The following is a 23,998-nucleotide window of genomic DNA, read 5'->3' as shown; positions in this document are numbered from 1 at the left end:
TATCCCCATACTTGTAAAATTGGAAATCATTCCCATTTTTCATCTGATACTTCTATGATAGAATCACCCAGGATAGTCCCTTACAGATTGAAACCTATCCCTGTACCCGATATATTATGGCTATTCTGTAGAATAAAGGAACCTTATTTAATTGACCCATTGCTGCCACCTGCACCTCCCTCGGGCAGAAAATTGCTTGCGGCAGCGACTCTCCAACACCTGCTTAAAAATACATATCCTGTGACAGGGCACACGCACCTCATTTCTTAATGGAGTGAGAGTGCTGCTTTACCAGCTGTTCCTCATGCCTGGCATGCAGGCGGGCGCCGTGTTATTATTAACTAGTTAGGGTTCCAGCTGGGAAATTGCCACCTATAATTTGCCACCTTCTATCCTTCAAACAAGGTAAGCCTCGGTTGGCATAATAAAGCTTAGATCCTGATGGTGAAATGCCGTGATTGAGTAGGCCACAGCTGCGACGTGCGTGACAGTCGCAGAGTATTTGGCCGCAGCTTTATTTCTCCTTTCTGAACACGTTTTGCAAGATTTTATTCACTTATAAGGCCTCATTCAGATGCCCGTGAATCACGTATGTATGCCATCTTTGATTTTCACAGCTTGAACTCATCCCATTATAGTCTATGGAGCTGTTCGCACATCAGTGGTTCTGTAGACCACGCATCCTCAAAAGAATGACGGAGACTGGGTCATTTTTTTGTCTGTGTCATGGGTCAAAATTTTCATTTTTTTATGTTTTCATGTGTGAAAAAATACTGATGAAACACTGGCAGTAAAAAGTGACAGACTGGTTAAAATGATCAAAAACGGTCAATGTTTTTACATACGATAAAAAAATCCCTTATGGTCGAATAAGGACTGATAAAGCTGTTATAGTCATGTTTATTCTGTTAGGAAAACCGTGTAACATAATGTAATATTATATATCTATAGCTAAAGATGGCATTTCTGTAGCTTTCATCATAAGAATTTTCACAATAATTACAATCTCATCATAATATAGACTTATTCCAGTAGTTGGGCCCTTACTATGCAGCCTTTTTTGTATAATTTCATATGGAGGCTGTGACGCAGTGAGGGGTACGGTGCTGGATGGCGATATATTCCTTCCATCAAGTGCCTCTCGCACTGGTGAACAGCAGGGAAGGAGGTCAAGATCGGGCCTGGACCTTCTCTGCTATCCTGGGTTTTTTGGGTAACGCCCGGATTGCACAGCTGCAGGTCTTAGGACAGCATAAATAGACAGAACTCCTCATAGTGTGTTTTTGGGTTGAGAAAGCTGAGGGATGTTTTGTTTCAACATCAGACCTGACTGGACTGGCACGTCCGGGCCCTAACCTGTGTTGTTTAAACAAGCCGGACTTTTGCTTTGTCTGATGAAAGACTGTGTTTTTTTTCTGCTGCTAGTATGAATAAAACGCTGAGCTGGAATTGAAAACCTGCGTGTGCTTCTTTACTGTTTCCCTGCCATTGCCGACCGAATCCCCACGATTGGTGGCTTGAAGCGGGCACACACAGTGAGTCAAGCGCTAAAACCAGATGTTTGTGCTTCTGGCCGGCTGCCTGTGTATGTCCTGGGTAAAGGGATTGTGGCAAACCCAGATGGGGATTTCAGCAGAGATGGAGGCAGTGGTTCAAGCGCTCATGAAAGCCACCTAGCAGCAACAAATATTTTACCAACAATAACTGGAAACCACCCAGCTGCTGGTACAGCACCTGACGGCACAAGAGACAGTAGGAACTCCGCGGGCAGTGCATGATATCTGGAAAAACAGTCCATTTGGCAATCCCCCAAAATGGAATAATCAGATGACACTGATGCCTACCTGGACATGTTTGAGAGAGTGGCCGAAAGCGGGTGGGTTTACCCCAGGATCAATGGGCAGAAGTCCGTTTCTGACATGAGGACCACAGAAGACCTACTGTGACTTACTGGCTGAGCAAGCGATGGACTACACAATCTTCATGGGTGAGATCCTGGCACGACTTGGCAGAAATGTGTTGGTTCTGGCTCACCTCTTCCGATAAGCCTACGACCTGCAGTAACCACCACTCGACCAAGCCACTGCACGACCAGCTCTGCCCTCGCCTATTGTATCCTCACCTAACCCTTGTAGATTGTGGGCCCTCGCGGGCAGGATCCTCTCTCCTCCTGTACCATTGTGACTTATGTTGTACTGTACTTGTTTTTATTATGTATACCCCTCCTCACATGTACAGCACCATGGAATAAATGGCGCTATAATAATAAATAATAATAACAATAATAATCTTGTGCATCAGTGGGAGTTTAACTATTCCAAACCGGCGAGGTCGCAGTGTTATGACTTATTGATACTAAAGTGGTTGCAGCTCGAGGTGTTGTGTCCCATTGCCATTTTGGACCACATAGTGACTGACAAATTCTGGAGGGCCTTACCACACCCCCTCCAGCTCTGGTTCGAACAGGCGTCCCCTAGTAATGTGCTCCAGATGGTGAACCTTATAGAGGGGTATGGGGCTACCTCACCTTGAAATTAGCCAAGACCAAGGTATTGTGAATTCTGTCCAGTGTGTCAGGTGACCAGATCCCAGCTGCATTTCCAGAGTCCTTTTGTACCTCTACTAATTATAGATGTACCGTTCGAAAGAATAGCCAAGGATACGGTAGGGCAAGTAATTAAGTTCATCAGTGGTCATCAGCATATTCTGGTAGTCCTTGATTATGGTATCCGGAGACCGTTACTCTGCACCATATGTCTGCTAAACTCATAGCCAAAGAACTAATGGGCATGTTCTCTCGGGTGGGTATACCTAAGGAAATTTTGACAGACCAAGAGACTCCCTTAATTTTTAAGGTCATGAAGGAACTTAGCCAGTTGCTAAATGTTAAACACTTGCATATGTCTGTTTATCATCCACAAACAGACAGCAGAAAAGTTTAACAAAACATTAAAGAACATGCTCAAATAAGCTGTATTCAAGGACAGAAAAGACTGGCGTCTTCTGCTGCCCTATTTATTTTCGATTTGCGAAAGGTGCCCCAGGCATCCACGGGGTTCTCGCCCATCGAACTGTTGCATGGCAGACATCCCCGGTGGTTGTTTGACATGGCCAAGGAGGCAAGGGAGCAAGAACCAACCCCGCATAAGAGTGTGATTGAACACGTCGCAAAACTACAGGTAAGGATGGAGACAGTTCTGTCTCTTGTCTGGAAGCCTTTGCTGTAGTAAGAATAGCGGACTCTCTGTCCATTAAACAGGTTCAGGAGGCCCGGAAATTCGTTAGGCAGAATACAGATGTCTCCTCCACACTCCTTGGGCGTACCTCGGTAATCTAGCATGACATTCTCACTGAGCCCCAGGCCACAGTCCATCAAAAGCCGTATCTGGTGCATGAGGCTCGGCAACAAGCCATCGAGGAAGAGGTGAAATTGATGCTACGACTAGCTTGCTTGACTAGCTAGCTTGATAGTACTAATACCTAAGCCGCATGGAACGTAACAGTTCTGTAATCTCTTCCGGAGACTCAATGAAATATCAAAATTTGTCGCCTACCCCATGCCTCGGGTGGACGAGTTGATAGAGCGAATGGGGCAAGCCCAGATGTTTTCAGGTCCTAGACTTCACAAACGGGTATTGGCAAGTGCACTTGATTGAGGCCGCCAAGGATAAACCGGCCTTTATCACACATGAATTGCTGTATCAATATAAGGTATTACCTTTTGGCTTGCATGACACTCCGGCAACATTCCAGCGGTTAATGGATATCCTCCTCTGTTCCCTTCGTCGGTATGCCTCAGCATACCTTGATATCATGGTCTATACCGCTAACTGGGCAAGTCACCTACCGAAGGTGCAGGTGGTAGTGTACTCCCTCCGGCAAGCGGGGCTGACTGCCGGCTCAAAGAAATGTACCATAGGGTTAGGAGAAGCTCAGTACCTAGGGTATATCGCTGGATAGGGAATCCTCAAACTACAGGTGAAGAACATAGAAGCGATACAGAACTGGCCCTGCCCTCACACGATGAGTAGATTTATTCACAATTTTGGCACACTGTCGTCTCCGTTGACGGACTGCCTAAAAGGGAGGAAATCCGCAGTGGTCCGATAGGATGCTCAGCCCGAGGAGGCTTTCGTGACATTGAAGTCATTGTTGTGTGGGACACCTGTCCAGGTTACCCCTGACTTCAAAAGGGAGTTTATCATACAGAAAGATGGCTCGGAAGTAGGACTAGGCATGGTACTGTCTAAGAAATAAAAGGGGAAGAGCACCCCGTGGGTTACCTGAGCCGAAAGCTCACCCCAGCCAAAATCAGGTACAGTGTAGTGCCTCGCCTTTAAGTGGGCACTCAGATCTCTTTTATTTGCTGGTGAAGACAATCCGCTTGGTAACGATCATCCGCCTCTTACGTGGATGAGTCAAGCCAGGGAGGGGAATGCTCAGGTCACCATATGGTTCCTGTCCCTACAAAATTTCTGTTTACAGTGGAACATTGGGCAGGCAAGCTACAGGGGAATGCAGATGCCTTATCTAGAGTCCACTGTATGAGGTTTGTCCATCCCCTCCTGGTTGAACAAAGGGGGAGTATGTGGCGCATTGAGGGGTATGGTGCTGGATGGGAGCTATATTCCTTCCAGCAAGAGCCTCTCACACTGGTGAACATCACGGAGGGGGGCCAAGCCCTGTCCTGGACCTTCTCTGCTTTGCCGGGTTTTTGGGAGTAACCCCCGGATTGCAGAGCTGCAGGACTTTAGGACAGCATAAATAGACAGCTAGAAACCCTCAGATTGTGTTTTGGGGTTGGGAATAGCTGAGGCATGTTTTGTGGCAACATCCGGCCTGAATGGACTGACACGGCCGAGCCCTAACCTATGTTGTGGAAACAAGCTGGACCTTTGCTTTGTCTGATGTAAGACTGTTTTATTTTTCTGCAGCCAGTGTGAATAAAACACTGAGTTTGGACTGAAAACCTGGGCGTGCTTCTTTACTGCTTTCCTGCTATTGCCTACCAGAGCGAATCCCCACAAGGCAGAGAGTATATAGCTAACTGATTAGCCTGGTAAATAATTTGCGCTCTAGGCTCCTTGCGCTCGGCTGTGCTATATCTGCTACACTGGCAGACAATCCTTTGGCTTAAATGTATAGACCCCTTTTGACTTCAGAAATATCTCAGTTTTTATTAAGAAAGAAATCGAAAAATCACATTTGCTTCTACATTCCTCAACATTACTATTATAACACCAAGAAGGAAGTCACGGAATTTTGGAAATCGCAGCTTTGATAGCCATGTCAGTGATATGCAGAAATGCTCACACTCCTATATATGATAATGGTTATCAGTGCACTATGGTGGTACATTAGCAAACTTGACAATAATTTTTATTTTGCTGGGAGAGTCCTGAGAATCTGAGGACAAAAGAGGTGGGGTTGTTTAGGCAAACCTCCACCCCCTCCAAAAAATATAATAAATCATGGCAGTTCATGTATTTTTGAGCAATATTGAATTAAAGAACACAATATATTGACATAATCAGCAAGGGTGAAACTAGTAGGTGCTGGCATGGCATGTGCCCCTGGTATGGTGTTCCAGGGGTGCAAAGAACCACTCTGCTTCAACCGAAGTATGCAGATACAGAACAAGGGCAAAATATTAAATTAATGTTTACTTAGGGTGAAGGTAAGTCTAGATAGAATACTAATAAACAGACTTAACTGTGTTTTTTCAGGAAAAGACTTTCCTTCACACAACCCTCGTAAAAGAATAAAAATCAGCTTGGCACAAAGATGTGTCTAGCTGGAGGCTCTATCAGTCAGCAAGAAAATAACATGTGGCTTTGTGGTGGGCATGCTGTGTGTATTGTATGTATGTCTCTGGGGGTCATTTATAAGATTTATAGATACATTCACATGTAGAAAATAGTATTGCAGCATAAATAACAATTCCATACGTGTGACCGGTATTGTTTCTGCAGCGTGTGCATGGATTTCTGCAATGGAACAGAAGCAGACATGTTTGTATAGTTTTTACCTCAATTTTGAAAATCCAAGGCAAGTAAGATGTGATTTTAATTTGTCTTCACATTGCGGGAATGCAGCCTTAGGTCAGTTCAACTGGTGTATTTTGATCATTATTTTGCAGGCCTTCAGCTTACATAAACCCCTCTGTAATACTAAAGTATCCTCCTCTGTGTTGATTATTTTACAGAGTTTAGTGTCATCTGCAAATATTGAAATTCTACTCTGTATGCCCTCTACAGGGTTATTAATAAATATGTTAAAAAGAAGAGGGCCCAATACTGACCCCTGTGATTCAACTGTTTCCTGTTACTTAATCTCTGTATTCCATTAATAACAACCCTCTGTTTCCTATCGCCGAGCCAGTTGTTATCCTAATTGTCCCTTATTCCCATTTCTCTTGTTCTATGTATCAACCTTTTATGTGACACAGTATCAAACAGCTCTGAAAAGTCAAGCTAGAGGACATCCACTGCATTACCCTGGTCCAGCCCGGAACTTACCACCTCATAGAAGCTGATCAGAATAGACTTAAAGGACCCATCTCTCATAAACCCATGTCAATGTTGGGTCATGAGCTTATTCTTACTGAGGATAGCATCTTTTAGAAAACACTCAAACATTTTGCCCACAGTTGAGGTTAAACTTATTGGACTATACTTTCCAGTCTCAGATTTGACCCCCTTTTTGAATATTGGCCCCACATTTGCTGGGTAGAAAAGCACAAAGAAGCAATCATCAGCTCACCGGGTTGTGAAATGCCTGGGAAGAGGGTGCGGTGCACGGGGGCTTCAGGCTGGTTTCCTGAGCAAGTGAACCATGAAAAAATGTGGAAAATCCAGCAACCGCAAGGTGCATTAAAACATCACCTTTATTTGTAGATTATTTGTAGATTAAAACATGAACGAAACAAAATTAAAAAGACATATTAGCGCTACCGTTGACCCATTTTTAGCTACTCTGGCCCTTAATCCTGACCACATTTGCCAGTCGTGTGGTACAAATGCTGTTATTATGGAATCCTTGAATATTTTATACTGGGCTTTTTTTTCTGCAGCGTGTGAATGAGATTTCATGCCTCTGTAATACACACTCCGAAAATATGGAATGAAAATAGGTCGTGGGAACAGACTCAAACAGTGGTGGGGTCTGCATTCAATTACCTCTGCACTCAACATTTTTTTTAACACCCAAAAAATTGTAAGGCAACCTATATTTTACATTATTTGTCTCGCAACATACATAAATGTACATAAATGTCTGTGCACACGTCGAGAAGAAAAATGTTGACAACTGAATGCTTGTATTAAAATTCTACTTTTTCTAATTCTGCCCCGTGTGTCCGTCTGTCTTGCAGCACAAGCTGACTTTGAGCACACGCATCATGTGTAATCCTGAGAACCTGACTCACCGTGACCTCCTCAGTCAGAGCTATGGGATCAGCCTGCCCCTGATCAGCTGCAAACCGAAAACATCTGTAAGTCTGCCAGCCCTAATATTCTCCTCCTCACAGTCACAGCGTCTTGTAGGAACAGACAGCACCGCGTCCTGTTACTTTTTGTAACTTAAGCATACAGATCTGCTTGCTCATCAATGAAAATGGTAATAGGGATTAAACAACCCATCCATGGTCCTTACTGTAGACAAAGCCCGGATTATCGTCTGCTTACTGTAGGGCTTTGTCTCTCATACATCTGGGTGTATTGCAAAAGTAAAACCAGACCGACAGAATACATTTGATACAGAGGTTTATTATTCAGCTTCATTGTATCTTCGTGCATATTAAAGGACCTCCTCACCCAGAACGAAAAATTACAGGGAGAGAAAAGCTGTTGAGTTTCTTTCTTATGACAAATTAGTAAACCTTCTGTTTAGCCATTTGAACAGTGTCATTGAATGTGTAACCAGCTATATATACAACTTTATGGCTATAGAATTGCAAACCTCTGCCTATAATTATATTGAAAAGTAGTTAAAGGGCTATTTCCATCTCCAAGACTCTATCCCAATATGTAGTAGGTGTATTAATAATAATATTAGAAAATACCTCCAGTTAGAAATATAGTATAGTTCTTCTGATTCTCAGTCACTTACCCCATGTGCAGGACATTGCAGTAGCTTAGATAACCATGGTTACGACCACTCATACAGTGACAGTTAGTTAGCTGTTAGTGGTCGTAACCATGGATATCTAAGCTACTGCAATGTCCTGCACATGGGGTAAGTGACATAGAGAATCAAAAAAACTATGCAATATTTCTAACTGGAGGTATATGCTAATATTATTGTTATTACTATACCTACTACATATTGGGATAGGATCTTGGAGAAGGGAATTACCCCTTTAAATTAGACTATAATACACAGTTAAAAAAAATCTATGTCAACACATACTTGCTAAGCGTATTGACCTTCAGGCAAATTCCTGGCTATTAGTCTATTGGCGCTTTAAATGTAAATTTTAGTACATATTCCGAATTATAAACCAAACTTAAATGAAAGCTAGCATTAGAAAATGATCTAATGATTAAATCAGTTTTTTTGAGTTACATATATTTTTTATGTTTTTTTAAACATAGCGCAATCCGTATTCAAACTAAAAATAGAAATCTTGCAATTTTCACGCTGGCCACCAGGGAAAATTACAAGCTTACTAATTTAATTAAGATCATGATATGAAAAAAGAACATTGCCAAATAAAAAAAAAAGATACATGTACCACAAACACCTGAATTACACAATGTCACTTTCTGATGATAGCTTCCCTTTAATAGTTTCATATAAGCCTTCTTAAAATTAACATCCACCCAGTTTTGTATTTTTTAACACTTATAACAAAAAAAACCCACAATAAATTTCAAACAATTGCATTTTTTAGACCTTTTTTTCTAATGTTTTTCAAAGCAAATCCTATGGCTACCAAAACAAGAAGCAGCAGGACATTTTGTTTAATTCATGCATTCATTTCATCATCACATGCTCCCCCACTAGCGGTCATTTTTTTTTTACCAAAGTGCTGTTCAGTTTGTGAGGAAAGCTGCATTAAAGGGAATCTATTTTGCGGTGTAATCTGAGAGCAGCATGGTATAGGGCCTGATACCTTGATTCCAGTTATGTGTCCCGTATTAGGCTGTGTGTTGCTGTTTCAATAAAATCAGTATCAGCAGGAGATTCACTACAGGACTCTGTGTCCCATGCCTCCTAGTCATCTGCTCTGTATAACCCCGCCCCCACCACTAATTAGCAGTTTTCTGCCTATGCACAGTGTACACAAAAATCTGCCAATCAGTGGTATGGGTGGGTTATACAGGGCTCAGCATTTGAGCAATGCTAGATCTACTGCAGAGAAAACAGTGATTGTATCAAAATGAAAGCATGCAGACCGGCAAGTGACACATTGCTGGAATCAGGGTCTCATCCCCTACATCATGCTTCTCTTGGATTACATAGTAAAAATCTGGTGACAGATTCCCTTTAACAAGAAAAGGTGGCCAACCTCTTTAACTAAAAGATCGGAGGGAGTGCAACTACTGAAACTCCCACTGATCGGCAGAATAAGCGACGTCCACATGTGCGACTTGCCCTTTAATCACTATATGACTGCAGTGATAGCCTGGCGTTGCACATGCATGATTGCCCCTTTAGTGAAATGAAGGCCACACATCCCTTCTCCTGGCGACCATTGGGGTCTCAGTGGTTGGATCGCCACTGATCTTGTGCTTATTCTGTGGTATATGAGAACATGTATCTGGAATACTCCTTTTATTTAATATCTCATAAGAAAGCAGCAGAGAAAAATGGCAAGAAAAGCGATGAAGAACGCTGTGTGTGACAACGGCCTTCTGGTTCCTGAGATCTCGCCCATGTTCCCAGGGCTCCTGGATGGAGAATGTGGTTAGTTAGGGCTTCACGGGTGGCAGCCTTGGATTTCACTCCAGTTTCCAGCTGAAATAATCACAACACTCCATTTCTACTGCAATATAACAAATAGTGTAAAGAGCATGAGCTGACCGGATCCCGGCCCCTGCTGGGCTTGTTCCCTAGATTTTAGTAGATCACTGACGGCATTGTGCAGGGGTCTCCCGTGCTGAGATACCCAGCTGTCAGGCAGCGCACACCACCAGGAGAAACACTGGAATAATATACATTTCATGCCCTTGTTGGAGGTTGTCACGGAGGTTTACTTTCATTGTAATCAAATTGATGTTTCCATTGCAATGTACTTACTAAACCAGTAATGAGAAGCGTGACAATTTCCCTGATCGGATGGGAGGTAATTGTGTGTGTAGGGATGGGGGCCATGATATTATACAAGAGAGAGGGGGAACAAACAAAAAACAAGCCCGGAACTAATTGCCGGAGAGTCGGAGCTGATTGGAGTCAGCGTTCCTTCCACCTAGAATCTGGGGACGCTCCGCTATGCTCCATCTGGGATGACAAGGAGAGGAGGATTCTGCTGGTAAACAAATTAATCTTTGGAAAGGTCACCATTTGTTTAAAGTTTGTATCCAGTGCTTGTCATGTGGAATGTGAGATTGGCTGTCATTTCGCACGGTGAGCCTCCGACATTGCTTCTCCACTACACACAAATCCCTGGAAACCGCTCGGTGCCTGCTTGCAATGCCATGGACGGCTGCGTTACATCTGTCTCTGGACAGGCAGCGCGGGCCACCACTGAATTCCAATAAGATGGGCCCGCTCTTCTCTGCCTGGCCCTATGCCCACGTGCAAAGCATCAGGCAGATTGAGCCAGCTCCTATCTTCCTCTCGCAAACCCCCATCCTACCATCCTTTTCTCCTTTCTGCACCGCTGGTGTCACCCGCTCTGCGAAACAGATGTGGCGTTAGCAAAAGTTCTGCATGCGTTCCCCTTACCACACCTGCCGGGTACATTGCCGATGAGGACCAGAAATGGCTCTGGTGCCACAGGCAAAAAATGGCTCTATTTCTAATAGTGCATAGTGTCTGGAGAGTTTCCAGGGAACATGTCACCTCTTCCTGACAGGCTAGTACTATAACAGGACGTAGCAGAAATGATGCATTCCCAGCGTTCACTGGGTTAAATCTTCCTCCTTACAGGTGCCCATTGAGAGGGTCGCCAGAGGCCCCACCGTCAGTCATCTGTCCGTCCTGCCCGCCTCTCATCGTATGGACGCCTCTCTACCTCCACCACCAGTGCATGAAAAAGACATGCAGAAAGGTGAGAGGTGTGAATGCAGACCCCACGGCCACCACACCGGGGGACAATTACCACTAACTGCCACCTGCTTTCCCTATGGCCAGTGACTACATAATGTATGTGGGAAATTAGCCCCATCAGCTGAGATCAGGACATCCGACGTCCTCTTATAAAGATGGAATTCATTATTGTTTGTATTTATTCTTGTTGATGATTTCTGTTCCAAAGTCATCGGTGAAAAATATTCTTTCTGAAAAGTGACAGCTGGTGTGCAATACAAGGAAGCCATTTTCCCAATTTATTTATTTATTCAATTTCCTGTATTTTACGTATGTTCTGTTTGCACTGGAATTGTTACATTTATAGTATAACTATTATTATACTATATATTATATACTATGCTGTAATATATTACCTTCTGTTGTATCCTTAGCCTGTACAGAAAACATTAGAGCTCTGTGATCACTTATAGACGTTGTTCTGTTTTATTAGATGGGTAAAATTGCAAAGTGTTTGTAAAAACAAGCACATTTACCACTTCTTAAAAATCCTGTCAGTTCTTAAGAACGGAGGTTTTTTTTAATTGTATAGTTTACTGCTTCTTGCCTAGGTTACTGGCCACCTCTGCAGACTATCAGAGGTGGCCGGTTTCCTAAGCAAGGCGTGCAACACAAGTTTATTGCAATATTGCTGGATCCAAGCAGTTTCAGAGCCCCTCCGCTCCACATATGCAGCATAGACAAAGCTGCCAGTGTTAGAGAGCGCACTGTTTGGATCAGCAGCCCAGACTGGCCGCCGTCCTGAACTTTCAGTCATCACAAGCGCACCGCTGCACCCAGCTAGTAGGAAGCTGTGAGGCAGGGGAGTGGTTCACTCCTGAAGATCAATAATGAGAAAACTCTGATTTATGTTCACTGACACAAATGAGAAGATGGAGAAATCTTGTTCTCCATCTTTTCCTCACAGTGTGCTCTGATTTGCTCATCTGAGAGAATCTGAGCAAACTCTGATCAGTGCATAATCAATAAGATTCTCTCGGATGAGCGAATATGCGGTCGTGTGACACCAGCCTAATCGTTATGTTTCCCTTTGAGATTTGCCTCTGGCAGATGTCTAATCATCTCTCCCTAATGGAAACATATGCACACTTATCTGAAGTGAGCGTGAATGTGTATGGGGAAAGTCAGCAAAGAAAGAGCATTCAGCTGGCTGCTAACTAAGGTGTCTGTCCGCCTTCACAAGACCATCAGTAAATGGTAAAAGCAAGCTGCTGTGGATCAATCTGTACTCTGACCGAGGGGCTGCACGACAATTGCCCCTGACGGTTCTTTTCAGACCAACCCTAAGGCCGGCGTCACACTGGCGAGTTTTACGGACATAAGAGCGCAGAAATTACGTCAGTAAAACTCGCAAAATAAACGGCACAATTATTCTCATTGGGGCTGCTCCTATCAGCCGTATATTACGGTTCAGTATTATACGGCTTTCTACGGCCGTACAAAATCGCAGCATGCTGCGTTTGTCAGCGCATTGCGCAAAAAAATCGCCAATGAAAGTCTATGGGGGCGAGAAAAATACGGATTCCACACGGACCAGCAGTGTGACTTGCGAGAAATACGCAGCGGTGTTAGTGAAAAGTCGGTAATTCAATTGCCGGCTTTTCATTTCTCCTGCACATACAGTAAACCATCTCATATCCCCTTTTTTTTTGCATATTCCACACTACTAATGTTAGTAGTGTGTATGTGCAAAATTTCAGCGCTGTAGCTGCTAAAATAAAGGGTTAAATGGCGGAAAAAATTGGCGTGGGCTCCCGCGCAATTTTCTCCGCCAGAATGGTAAAGCCAGTGACTGAGGGCAGATATTAATAGCCAGGAGAGGGTCCATGGTTATTGCCCCCCCCCTGGCTACAAACATCTGCCCCCAGCCACCCCAGAAAAGGCACATCTGGAAGATGCGCCTATTCTGGCACTTGGCCACTCTCTTCCCACTCCCGTGTAGCGGTGGGATGTGGGGTAATGAAGGGTTAATGTCACCTTGCTATTGTAAGGTGACATTAAGCCAGATTAATAATGGAGAGGCGTCAATTATGACACCTATCCATTATTAATCCAATTGTTTGAAAGGGTTAAAAAACACACACAGACATGATTTAAAAGTATTTTAATGAAATAAACACACAGGTTGTTTTAATATTTTATTGCTCTCTCAATCCATTTGCAGGCCCTCGCTTGGCAAAATAATAAACGCACAAGATACATACCCTCAGCTGAACCGTCACGTCCCACGATGTAATCCATCTGAAGGGGTTAAAATAATTTACAAGCAGGAGCCCTGCAAATGCAGCTGTGTGCTCGTGCTTGTAATTCTCCGGCGAATAAATGAAATGTAGGTCATTGACCTACATTTCCTTCAGTCGCGGTGATGCGCCCCCTGGTGGATGTCCTCATATGACCTGGAGCGTGGGAAAAAGTTCCCAGGCTGCAGTTCATGAGAACATCCAGCAGGGGCGCATCACCGCGACTCAATGTAAGTACAGATCCAGCTTTCCTTTCAGCACCTGGGGGATTACAGGCACGAGCGAGTGGTTTATCGCAGCTCGTGCCTGTAATATTAGTTAACCCCTTCAGATGGATTACCTCGTGGGACGTGATCGGACATCAGAAGGTATGTATATTGTGCGTTTATTATTTTGCCAAGCGAGGGCCTGCAAATGGATTGAGAGAACAATAAATTATTAAAACAACCGCTGTGTTTATTTCATTAAAATACTTTTAAATCATGTGTGTGTGTGTTTTTTAACCCTTTCAAACAATTGGATTAATAATGGATAGGTGACATAATTGACGCCTCTCCATTATTAATCTGGCTTAATGTCACCTTCCAATAGCAAGGTGGCATTAACCCTTCATTACCCCATATCCCACCGCTACAGGGAGTGGGAAGAGAGTGGCCAAGTGCCAGAATAGGCGCATCTTCCAGATGTGCCTTTTCTGGGGTGGCTGGGGGCAGATGTTTGTAGCCACGGGGGGGCCAATAACCATGGACCCTCTCCTGGCTATTAATATCTGCCCTCAGTCACTGGCTTTACCATTCTGGCGGAGAAAATTGCGCGGGAGCCCACGCCAATTTTTTCCGCCATTTAACCCTTTATTTTAGCAGCTACAGCGCTGAAATTTTGCACATATACACTACTAACATTAGTAGTGTGGAATATGCAAAAAAAATGGAGATATGAGATGGTTTACTGTATGTAAACCATGTCTCATATCCTGTCGGGTTTGTGCAGGAGAAATGAAAAGCCGGCAATTGAATTACCGGCTGTTCACAGATATCGCGCTGAATGAAATCTAAATACAGAATATATATATATGTGTCTCAATGACATATATATATATATATATATATATATATATATATATATATATATATATATATATATATATATATACTGTATATATGTTTTCCCGAACATTTGAGCACATAAATCCATTAGATGTCGGTTTTGCAAGCCTGCGCGAAAATCTCGCAGTACGGATGCCATACGGATTACATACGGAGGATGCCATGCGCAAAATACGCTGACACACCCGGACTACGGATCAATATTTTGGGAACATTTCTCCGTATTACGGCCGTAGTACGGACGTATAATACGTGGCGTATTGTCTTACGCTGAGTGTGACGCCGGCCTAAGGCCACGTTCACACTCTCAGTATTTTACCTCAGTATTTGTAAGCCTAAACCAGGAGTGGAACAATCAGAGGAAAAGTATAATAGAAACACGTCACCACTCCTGGATTTATCACCCACTCCTAGTTTTGGCTTACAGATACTGAGGTAAAAAACTGATCGTGTGAACATGGCCTAAAGGGGATGTCCAGAATTAGAAAAACATGGCCACTTTACCAAAAACAGCGCCACTCCTGTCCTTAGCCACTGTGTGGTATTGCAGCTTAACACAACATCTTTCACTTCAGTGTAGCTGAACTACAATGCCAGATGTAACCCACAGACGGAAGGAAAACAGCCATGGTTTTTTTGTTTGTTTTTTTGCGTTTTGTTTTTAACTGTGGACAATTTCTTTCTGAAATATCAAGCATATAACGTGTATTTTACTCTATTTATATTTTACAGTTTTACAACTAAATACATAACCTTTACTGTATTTGGACAACTTATTTTAAGGGTTCTTCCTAAGTTAGTAAGTTTCCCCTATCCACAGGACAAGGGGTCAATGATCACTGGGGATTCGACCGCTGTGACCCCCGTTGATCCTGAGACCTGGGCTCTGCACCCGGCTGTGTAGTGTGGTCTAGAGGCTTGCATGCGTGACCCTTGCTCCTGTCATAGGGATTGCTGGAGAAAGCAGAGCAAAGCCACGCACACGATTTCATAGCTTAATACTGTATTAATCTACAAAAAATATTTTAAAGTGAATGTGTCACCAGGTTTTGCCACCTAATCTGGGAGCAGCATAATGTAGAGACTGGAGCCCCAATTCCAGCGATCTGTCACTTACTGGGCTGCTTACTGTAGTTTTGATGAAATCACTATTTTATCAGGTGATTAATATTAAATCTGCTGCCGGGTAGTCCTCCATATTCATCATCTTTGTGTTACCCCTGCCCTCAACACTGACTAGCGGCTTTCTGCCTATGCAGTCAGGGCCGGCGTCAGCAGGCAGGGGAGGCCCACTCGCCGTCGGGGACACCGGAACGCTATGGGCGCCCAGTGCCAATGCTGGTGCCTGCAAGTGGGCATCCCACGGCTTGCTCCAGGCCTCGGCACTTGCGATACTTACCTCTCCCCGCTCCACTGCTGCGGTGTCTTCCGCATCTCCTGACTGTCACGTTCAGGTTAGAGGGCGCGATGACGTCACGTCTGTGTGTCCTCTGCCTGAAGGCCAAGGAAAAAGAAACCGAACATGTGGAGTTTTAGGGTTAAAATACCTTTATTGGTGAGGGTAATAAGAAGTAGCACTACATACAGAAGAGTTGCCTGTACAGGTTAAAAAATGAATGAAACATGATTATACATAATGATAAAAAATATATTAAAAATGGAGCCGCAAGAAAATAGATGAAAAAATAGTATATAAATATATCAGCATAAATAGCGAAGTATTAGATAATTTAAGAAATAACAGGGGCCCACAAGAAATTGCCTCACAGTGATAGTGTGACTAAAAATTGGATCACAATATCAATGTGACTGAGATAATAACGCAGTCTGGATACAAAAAAATGTATATATATCAGAGGTACGAATAGCCAGGCTATATACAATAGAAATAGGTGCAAATGCATCAGCAGCAAAAGTAATACATCACTTCATCTAATATATAGCGTGTACAAAATATAGGAAAGACAAGTGAATAAGAACAAGATATGCAAGACCTGTGAAGGAGGAGTAGTGATTGCAATATATCAATAGAGCAAGTTAATACAAGCATGTTGGAGTAATCCAGGATAAGATGGAATAGTGTGGACATGGGCACAATATTACCTGTGTGGCTCACGGTCACTGGTGCGGCACACACCACGCGTTTCAGAACGTATCATGAGCAGTCACAGTGCAGAGAGAGGGAAGACGCTGACACTGAGGAGTCAGCGGCCAGCGACGAGAGGCGAGTATTTCATATCTTTTTTTATGTTTGGAGCATCATATATGGGGACCATCACATACTAGAGCATCATATATGGGGCCCATTATATACAGAGCATTATATGGGGCCCATCTTACACTGGAGCATTATATGCTGCCCATTATATATGGAGCATTATATGAGGCTGATCATGTAGCATAATATGGGACCCATTATACAGCTCTGGCAAAAATTAAGAGACCACTGCAAAATGTTCAGTGTCTCTGATTTTTCTCTTTATAGGTATATTTTTGAGTAAAATTAAAATTTTTCTTTTGTTCTATAAACTTCTGACAACATGTCTCAGAATTTCCAAGCAGTACATTTTGTATTTTTTTTTCTGACAAAGAAAAATGGTCAAAATTGAAAAAAAAAAACCAGTGCTTTCAGACCTCAAATAATGCAAATAAAACAAGTTCAGAATCATTTAGAACCAACAATACTAATGTTTTAACTCAGGATTACATTGATTACATTCCAGAGGTTTTCAATGGGGTTCAGGTCTGGAGATTGGGCTGCCCATGACAGGGTTTTGATGTGGTGGTCTCTTAATTTTTGCCAGAGCTGTATATGGAGCATCATATGGGGCCCATTATATATGGAGCATTATATGAGGCCCATACTGTATGGAGCAATATATGGGGTCCATTATATACTGTATGGAGTATTGTATTGGACTCATACTGTATGGGGCTCATTATACTCTATGGGGCCCATCCTATACTGTATGAAGCAATATATGGGGCCCATCATATACTGGATCATTATATGGAGCCCATCATATACTGTATGGAACATTATATGGGACCCATTATGTATGGAGCAATATATGGGGCTCATTATTCTTTATGGAGCATTATATGGGGCCCATTATACAGTATAGAGCAATATATGGGGCTTATTATACTGTATGGAGCAATCTATGGGGCCTATTATATACTATATGAAGCAATATATGTGGCTTAATATACTATATATGTATAATATGGGGCCCATTATTCTATATGGAGCAATATATGGTGCCCATAATACTGTATGGAGCAATATATGGGGCTCATTATACTGTGTGGAGCATTGCATGTGGCTCATTATACTGTATGGAGCATTATATGGGGTCCATTATACTGTATGGAGCATTATATGGGGCTCATTATTCTGTATGGAGCATTATATTGGGCTCATTATACTGTATGGAGCATTATATGGGGTCCATTATTTTGTATGGAGCAATATGTGAGGCTCATTATTCTGTATGGATGGAGCACTATGTGGTGCCCATAATACTGTATGGTGCAAAATGTGGTGCCCATAATAATGTATGGAGCAATATATGGGGCTCATTATTCTGTATGGAGCAATATATGGGGCACATTATTCTGTATGCAGCAATATATGGGTCTCATTATTCTGTATGGAGCACTATGTGGTGCCCATAATACTGTATGGAGGACTATATTGTCAGGTTTGTGACCTATTGTAGAATTTACAGTAGATATCACTCATGTAATGTAAGAAGTGAAATCTTTGGCATTGTAATATACCTATATTTCTCTGCTGTATCTGTGCACCATGAGTTGTGGTATGTGTTAAAGGGGCCCACTGAGACTCTTTCGCCCGGGGCCCACAAAATCCTGGAGCCGGCCCTGTATGCAGTGTACACAGAAAGCTGCCAATCAGTGATGTGGGCGGGGTTATACAGAGCTCAGCATGTAGAGAACTGCTAGATCTGGAGCAGATAAAACGGGGATTTTATCAAAATGACAGAAAGCAGCCGAATAAGTGACACATCGCTGGAATTAGTGTCTCTCCCCCTACATTATGCTGCTCTCAGATGGAATAGCAAAAACCTGGTGACAGATTCCCTTTGCTAAGATATATAATTTGTGTTAGCCCAGTGCTGCATTCATAATTCTTCAGGAATGATGGCAATGAGATGTAGAAAAAGCAATGAGCTAGTTCACATGTACACAGCTTGGTCAGTGTGTGGACAGGTAATCGGTGGCTGTACCCATAAAAGCACAGAGGGCCTCAATATGAACCCCATCGGCACTTTCTACATCTACACGGCACCGTGGCCACCATGTGTGTATTTACCCTCCTTTACTCACTACATTATAGTAGCTCAGCTAATCTTTGACACTTCTTTCATACACAAGTTTTTAAGAAACACTTCTAAATGTCTCCATGTATGTTAAGCATTTTTCTTTTTTTCCTTTCGATTTGTGGATTTTATATTTTGTAACATTTGAAATGTGCTGTTTTTGTGTTGCTTTTCAAGTCTACATAAGGCCCCACATCCGTGTCTCCAGTACGTGTGGTGACAGTTTGCACACGTACCGGAGACACGTACACACGTAGATCCATTCAAATGAATGGGTCTGTGCACAAGTCAGTGTGTTTCCACGGACTGTGTGTCTGCAGGCAAAACACCCTGACATGTCAGTTTTTTGCCGTCAGCACGGATGGCAAAACGTCCCACACACGTGCACACGGAGAGCACACATTGATGTCATCCGTGTGACACGGACGGCCGCCGGGGAAGAAGCGCTACAGTAAGCGCTGTTCCTTGGAGGCAGGTGCTGAAGCCGGCTCTCATCATTCTCCCCTGCTCTGCCGGCGAGCAGAGGAGAATGATGAGCATTATAGTAAAATCTGAACCACAGCAGGTGGTGGCTTTTGGGACTGTTACCCCCATCATCCAACACCTGCTGCCGCTAATAACAGTGACAGTAGGTGCGGATGATCGGGATATTCCACAGCCGCTTACTGTAGCGCTTCTTCCCCGGTGGCTGTCTGTGTGGTACTGATGCGGCACACGGGTGGCACACGGTTGCCACACATAGTATACACACAGATATCTCCGGTACTGTTTTTTTCCAGTACCGGAAATAAACGGACATGTGAAAGGAGCCTAAGGCAGTGAAAAAGCGTCATAAAAACGCCATACCCAGAGCATGTTGGTGTTAAAAAAAAATACCATTGACCCCAAGAAATTTACAGATCAAAACATTTTGTATAAAGTATTAATATTATTATTATTTATTATTATAGCACCATTTGTTCCATGGCGCCTCACATGTGAAAAGGGGTATACAAAAAAAAATTTGAGTAAAGTAATCTTAAACAATATAAGTCACGACCGGTACAGGAGGAGAGAGGACCCTGCCCGCGAGGATGCACAACCTACAAGGGTTGGGTGAGGATACACTAGGTGAGGGTACAGCTGGTCGTGCAGTGGCTTAGTCATATATATATATTGCTATATATATTTCACTTTGGACTATCGTTTCACTTGTGCACACACTGCCACAGTTGCCATATCTTACCCATGTGTGTGAATGGAAACATGACTGCTCAAATTTTCATATTTGTGGTCATGTGCCAACTAGACTCTCCCGGGAAAGTCTAGTCTGCATGTGACAACAAGTATATATAACAAACATACAGGGGAATCCTGACAGTGTCCTTACCGCACGCGGTCATGATTCTGCAGTCACATACAGCGATTTGACTTCACATTTCAGCCCTGAAAGCGTCTTTAAGTACAAGGCAGGTGTCTGATTACAAACTGGTTGAATGGTTCCGATGAAAGCTGCAGGACTGTGAATAAGTTCTTGTATACAGAAGTCATATTTTTCAGATTTTCGATACACTTACGATAATGCTCCTTCCTTAGGAATCCTGAGTCTGATACAGAGAGGCCTTATTCCTCCAGCTGCTCGTATTACGTTGGTTCCTCCTGCTATAAAGCAACAACCTCTGCCCGTGCATGGTGTCCATGCAAGAAGAGCAGCCACGCTTCTGCAAGGCAAAGGTAAACTTTGGGGGGAAAATGTATTTAAAAGGAGTCTGCCAGCAGATTTCTCCTGAGAACTAAGAATGACAGATAGTCCACCTAAACACATGTGAAAACTATTTTTTATTGTTAATGATTTGTGTGCAAATGATGTTGCATATGTGCAGTCTCAGGCCAGGCAAGGAACACCAGGTCCATGTGTCCTGAGTGATGGTGTCAGTGCTGAACTGCACCTGTCCTGGTTGTTCCAGGTGCCCAGTAGGGTGTCTGGTGGGGGTATTGGCTTCTCTAAGTTACTGTGGTATATTCATGAGGGGATGGCTCCTCCCGAATCTGGCCCCCGAGGGAGATGATTGACAGCGAACCGCTACTCCTCTGCAGACACAGCAGCCTATCAGTCACTTTGAGGAGGTTAGGAGGCAGGCAGAGGCGGAGGGAGCGCTCCCCTCATTAATCATCTGATTTATTTATTAGGGCCCCAATTCATCAAGCCGTTTTTTGGCGTAAAATTTAAATTTTACATAGGATAAGCTATCAATAGAAAACTAATGGCCAACCTCATTGCTTACCATGATTACAACTGACAGAGGGCGCTTGTTCCAAATTGTTAATTTTTGTTTATACCTATACCTATAATTGGGAGTAGATTTAACCTTTTATAATAAAAAAAGCGAGATAGGAATATTGATTCCCAAATATTTTCAATCCAGTATACTGTTATCTATTGGCATTATTACTGACTTTAACCAATTTGGGACTCATCCAGAATATAGTCCAAACTTTCCACCAAGCTCCCGGTAACGACTCTTGTACCTTCTTCTCCTAGACGCACACCTTTAAATGAATTTTGCGCACACTGTTCATGAAGAATGGCGTGAAAAAGTCAATCTCGATGACTCCAGGCTTATAAGTCCGGGGTATTCTGCCATGTCTCTCATTCGCTAATTAGCACGGGCTTAGTTTTGGAAATATTATTTTCAAAAATTACATCAAAGGTGGTGTGAGAAAATCAGTCACTGTTTCTGGAGTTCAAAAAAAATACTATGTGCTGCCTATAACATGATAGAAGTCAACTGATTCCCCATCATTATAACACTCTTTTTTTGCGACTTACACTTCCAAGCAGAACATACAGAGATTTTTATTACCACCCGAATTATTTTGAACCAGAGAATTGCATTACTTCATTAGAAATGATCTTTATATTACCAATTACGCACTCTAGTACAGTAACCAAGGCCCTCTCTAGAGTAAGATTATCAACGTGACCAATACCCTTTTTAACACATTATTGTTGTTCTATCACCATAGCCTCTGATATTACTGCTTGGAATGACCATGGCCTCCTAATTATTGGTTTATATATGACCTAATTAAGCAAAACCCATCTGTCCGATCACCCAAAGAATGTAAGAGCAGGCAACGACATTTTCTAACTCCAATGTGACGCCATGAGTTTGGATTCTCCTATTAGTTCATCTCATGCCATAGCCACTGAATTTAGAGAATTCTCTGCTCAGAACGTTTTTTTTTTACTGTTATTATACTGTATATTCAGCAAATTACACGCACTGAGTTTGTTTGTTTTTTCTTAAATGAGGGGTCATGTAAATGACAAGAAAAATTAGGGCTCCATTCCTCAATTTTTCCACAGATTTTTCGAAGTATTTTTAAAGCTGCAGATATACAATAATACATGTGGTAGATCGGCTCACTTGGCTTCACATAGAGGTAGACACAGAAACGCTGTCTCTTTAAATCTTCCACTGGTTTATTAAAGGTACTGCATAAACTAGTGCAGTTTTAGCAAAACGAACACATTTTTTCTGGCCTAACGGGAAAACAAAAACATAAAGTATGGCACAGTCTGTATTCTGCGGGACATAGCTCTGGAGCAAACAACCAAAGTTCAGCTTTCCTTATCATGAAAACAGAGCTCTGCAGCATGCACCTCCAGACATACCCAACACTGAATGAGCCAGAAGGCGGGGTATTTATCCTCCGGACTCCACTCACTCTACAGCTGCTCACTCAACCTAGCCCTAAACATGGCTGATTAACCCCTCTCAGCACTTTGTGTACTGGAGTGTTTTCCTAGGTTCATATCACTGAAGCTAACAACCACAGTGATACAGATCTCTCCTCCAGTACTTTGTCAATGACTTTGTCACACACCATACAATACCTGAATAATGCTTCAATAGAGAATTTAAATAATATCGCTATCATATACTTCCCCTGGAAAAAGGCCAATAATACTCCCAGTATTGCTGTCCAAATAATATCATCTTATAGATCTGTAATCAGCAGAAGACACAGAGGACTGTGCTGCTGCCATTCTTTAGCTGCACAGCTCTCTCTATTGCTTCACAGACAACTGGAATTGGAATATTTTTCAGCTCAACCCTCGGGTCATCTGTGGGATTAGTCCTCAGAGGCCTCAATGTAAAGGGAGCCCTGTCCAGTTGGCCAAACTAGTCATTACCATCTTAATGGGTATTTATGACGCTAGTTTTCAAGTTGGTAAGCTCTATGTTTGTATACATTTTAAGGGTTGTCTGGTCTTATACAAATCGCAGACTCCTGTATTCCCTGTGTGGGTGGGTGGTCACATAACTTTCATGTATGCAATTTGCATACTTGCGGTCATGTGCCAACTAGACTCACCCAACTTCTGGTTGGCACGTAACTGCAAGTATGCAAATCGCATATATGCAGTCACGTGACGGCCCACCCGCACAGGGAATACTCGAGAATCATGACATTGTGCACACTGTCACGACTTAGCAGCCCGCAATCACATGGGGTGGATGCAGACTTTTCTTCTGAGATCAGACAACCCCTTTAAAGGCAGTTTTACATTTTTCAAGTTTCTTGAGCCTATAGGATTGTGCTATCAAAAAATAATAAAACCACCTTTGCTCTAATGGCCGATGTAGAAGGCACGGGCAGTTGAGCCTAGTGATTAGCTGCAGTGGTCACTCCTGCTATAGTCATGACATCATTGCTGTAGCCTATAAACAATAAACTGGGGGTAGTAACAGGGAGATGGCGCTGGAGCAGGGAAAGGTGAGGAAAGCCCCCCATACACATTAGAACAATGTGAACCAAGCAAACGAACAGCGACACCTCCGGCTGACGGTCTAATGTATGTGGGGGCCCTGAACCATTGATTATCTGGGGATTTAAGGGCTCTGCATATCAGATGTATGGTCAGTTCTTTTTCTCCAGGAGGAGCTGCCACCGGATATGCCTTACTCATAGATAACACAGGGCTGCACCTGTGTATGGGAGCGACAGCCGAGATGGCTCCTCGACCAACCATCAGCTGAACCATCGATCAGTCTACAGCTACCTAATG

General features: G+C 43.0%; 1 protein-coding gene across 1 annotated transcript in view; it reads left to right on the top strand.

Annotated features, from left to right (window-relative positions):
• Positions 1-23,998, top strand: part of IQCH (IQ motif containing H) — a 122,182-nt gene that overhangs the window by 9,660 nt on the left and 88,524 nt on the right. The window contains exons 5-7 of the mRNA XM_077263254.1: positions 7,373-7,492; positions 11,095-11,215; positions 20,518-20,655. Of these exons, the coding sequence (XP_077119369.1) occupies positions 7,373-7,492; positions 11,095-11,215; positions 20,518-20,655 (379 nt within the window). The remainder of the gene's footprint in view (positions 1-7,372; positions 7,493-11,094; positions 11,216-20,517; positions 20,656-23,998) is intronic.

This window comes from Ranitomeya variabilis, chromosome 5 (assembly GCF_051348905.1).
Source record: "Ranitomeya variabilis isolate aRanVar5 chromosome 5, aRanVar5.hap1, whole genome shotgun sequence".
Taxonomy (NCBI): domain Eukaryota; kingdom Metazoa; phylum Chordata; class Amphibia; order Anura; family Dendrobatidae; genus Ranitomeya; species Ranitomeya variabilis.
This window is presented reverse-complemented; position numbering and strand designations above follow the sequence as displayed.